Raw genomic sequence first — 1,721 nt, 5'->3', positions numbered from 1 at the left:
TCCACTGCTCTACATCGAATGTACAGTACTCAGTTCAGTTCTGGGGGAAAGCGGTTAAGGCTCCTTTGTATGTACTGAAACTTATCTACAGCAGAAGCGACGAGATATAGATCGCATTGTTCTGCGACTGATATGAAGATAAGGAATGAATTGATCCGCCCAAAATGGTTTACCATTTCCTATCCTTATCTGATTTTTCATCTCGGTTGTTCATTGGTTGTTCCTGATTACGTGAATCAAAACCATGTGTTAGGCTACAGCTTAGAATTAGCTCCAGGCATTATATTGATTGGCTGGACAGCTAACAATAGCTCCATCGAATCACAGCCACAATTAGGGCGGACATTTCAAGATATAAAGTAATGGTGAGTTATAAAACATCACTATAAAACTGATTTCAATAAGGAATAAATGAAGGGACCTTCCTTTCCTTGGTAGCGCATACTGCAGAGTGCGGTGGCATCTCTTTGCTTTAACCTAATGTTGAGAGGTTTGAATCACACCAAGGATGGAATAGCCTCCTCATATATTCCTCACTCTGATTTAATCTAGTAGTGGTCAGTGTATCTGTGTATCTAGGAAGTGCAAGAAACCCGAGAAGTTGTAGAGCTCATTGGGATATTATATATATATATATATATATATATATATATATATATATATATATATATATATACATATATATATATATATATATATATATATATATATATATATATATATATATATATATATATATATATATATATATATATATATATTGTGACGAAGGAAATCTCTTCTAAGATAACTCACCATACAAGAATTATAATAATAATATATGAAGTAGGAATAAATAATTAACTTTCCTTGAATTCATAATAAGAGTTATACTCATTGTCATTTTTCTACAGTAAAGATTTTGAATAAAGGGAAGCTGTGGGAAATTATTCGCCCCCTCTGACATCTCTCCTCCCCAACCCCCACCTTGGGGCAAGCTTTAATCTTCCTGTGACTGAGTAATCTGCCTGAGGCCTTACTTCCAAGTGTAGTCCTCGGGACTTCCTTCCCCAGAACTGGAGTGACTGAGGAGAAAGTCAACTTCCTCCCACGTGTCGGCTGCCATGCCACTGGGATATGAGTGACTCCCCATAGGACTGTCCACTCACTCACGCCACATGCGTGACTCCTATAGAAAACGGAATACCGGTGAAATCAACACCACCTGAAAGTAGAGAAATCATAATCCTACGACGTTGTAAAGGGAATCACGTGGGCAGGTCAACCTAAGAGATGCTGGATACACTACCCAGGACACTTGCAGTCTTCTCACTCCCTTGAAGCCGCCCCTTGTTCTTCCCATGTGGCTGGTCTAGAAGCCTGAGTAACTTTTGTTGTGAACCCTTTTCACTATTACCCTCCAACGCTGGGACCCTAAGATGAGGAAACCACCATCTGTAGGTGATGTGTCCGAATTAAGGTTCTTGAAATCGTCATTTTCCTATTATTTCCTCTAACTATTTTATTTTCTTTTCTATGAGATTTCCTTCAATGAGACTTGCGTTCATAAGTGAAATGCGTAACATTCTTAACATCAGTGTATACGTCAATGCTGCAGGATCGAGTTGCTTTGGCACCCTAAATGCACTCCTTCAATTCTTCCTTATTTACTCTACTAACTCATTAATTAAGTAACCGTATGCATTCTCAATTGCAGATAGGAGTGCTTGCTGTGGAACTAC

General features: G+C 38.5%; 1 protein-coding gene across 3 annotated transcripts in view; it reads left to right on the top strand.

Moving 5' to 3' along the window:
* The first annotated feature begins 222 nt into the window (after window positions 1-222).
* Window positions 223-1,721, top strand: part of LOC135200078 (E3 ubiquitin-protein ligase TRIM32-like) — an 18,292-nt gene continuing 16,793 nt past the window's right edge. For all 3 annotated transcript variants that reach the window (XR_010311200.1, XM_064228373.1, XM_064228372.1), the window contains exon 1: window positions 223-365. Coding sequence is in view for 2 of the 3 variants with exons in the window: in XM_064228373.1 (XP_064084443.1) it covers window positions 363-365 (3 nt within the window). In the remaining variant the exon portion in view is untranslated. The remainder of the gene's footprint in view (window positions 366-1,721) is intronic.

The sequence above is a fragment of the Macrobrachium nipponense genome, chromosome 26 (assembly GCF_015104395.2).
Source record: "Macrobrachium nipponense isolate FS-2020 chromosome 26, ASM1510439v2, whole genome shotgun sequence".
Lineage (NCBI taxonomy): Eukaryota > Metazoa > Arthropoda > Malacostraca > Decapoda > Palaemonidae > Macrobrachium > Macrobrachium nipponense.
The sequence above is the reverse complement of the archived record's forward strand: the minus strand, read 5'-3'. Positions and strand labels throughout refer to the sequence as shown.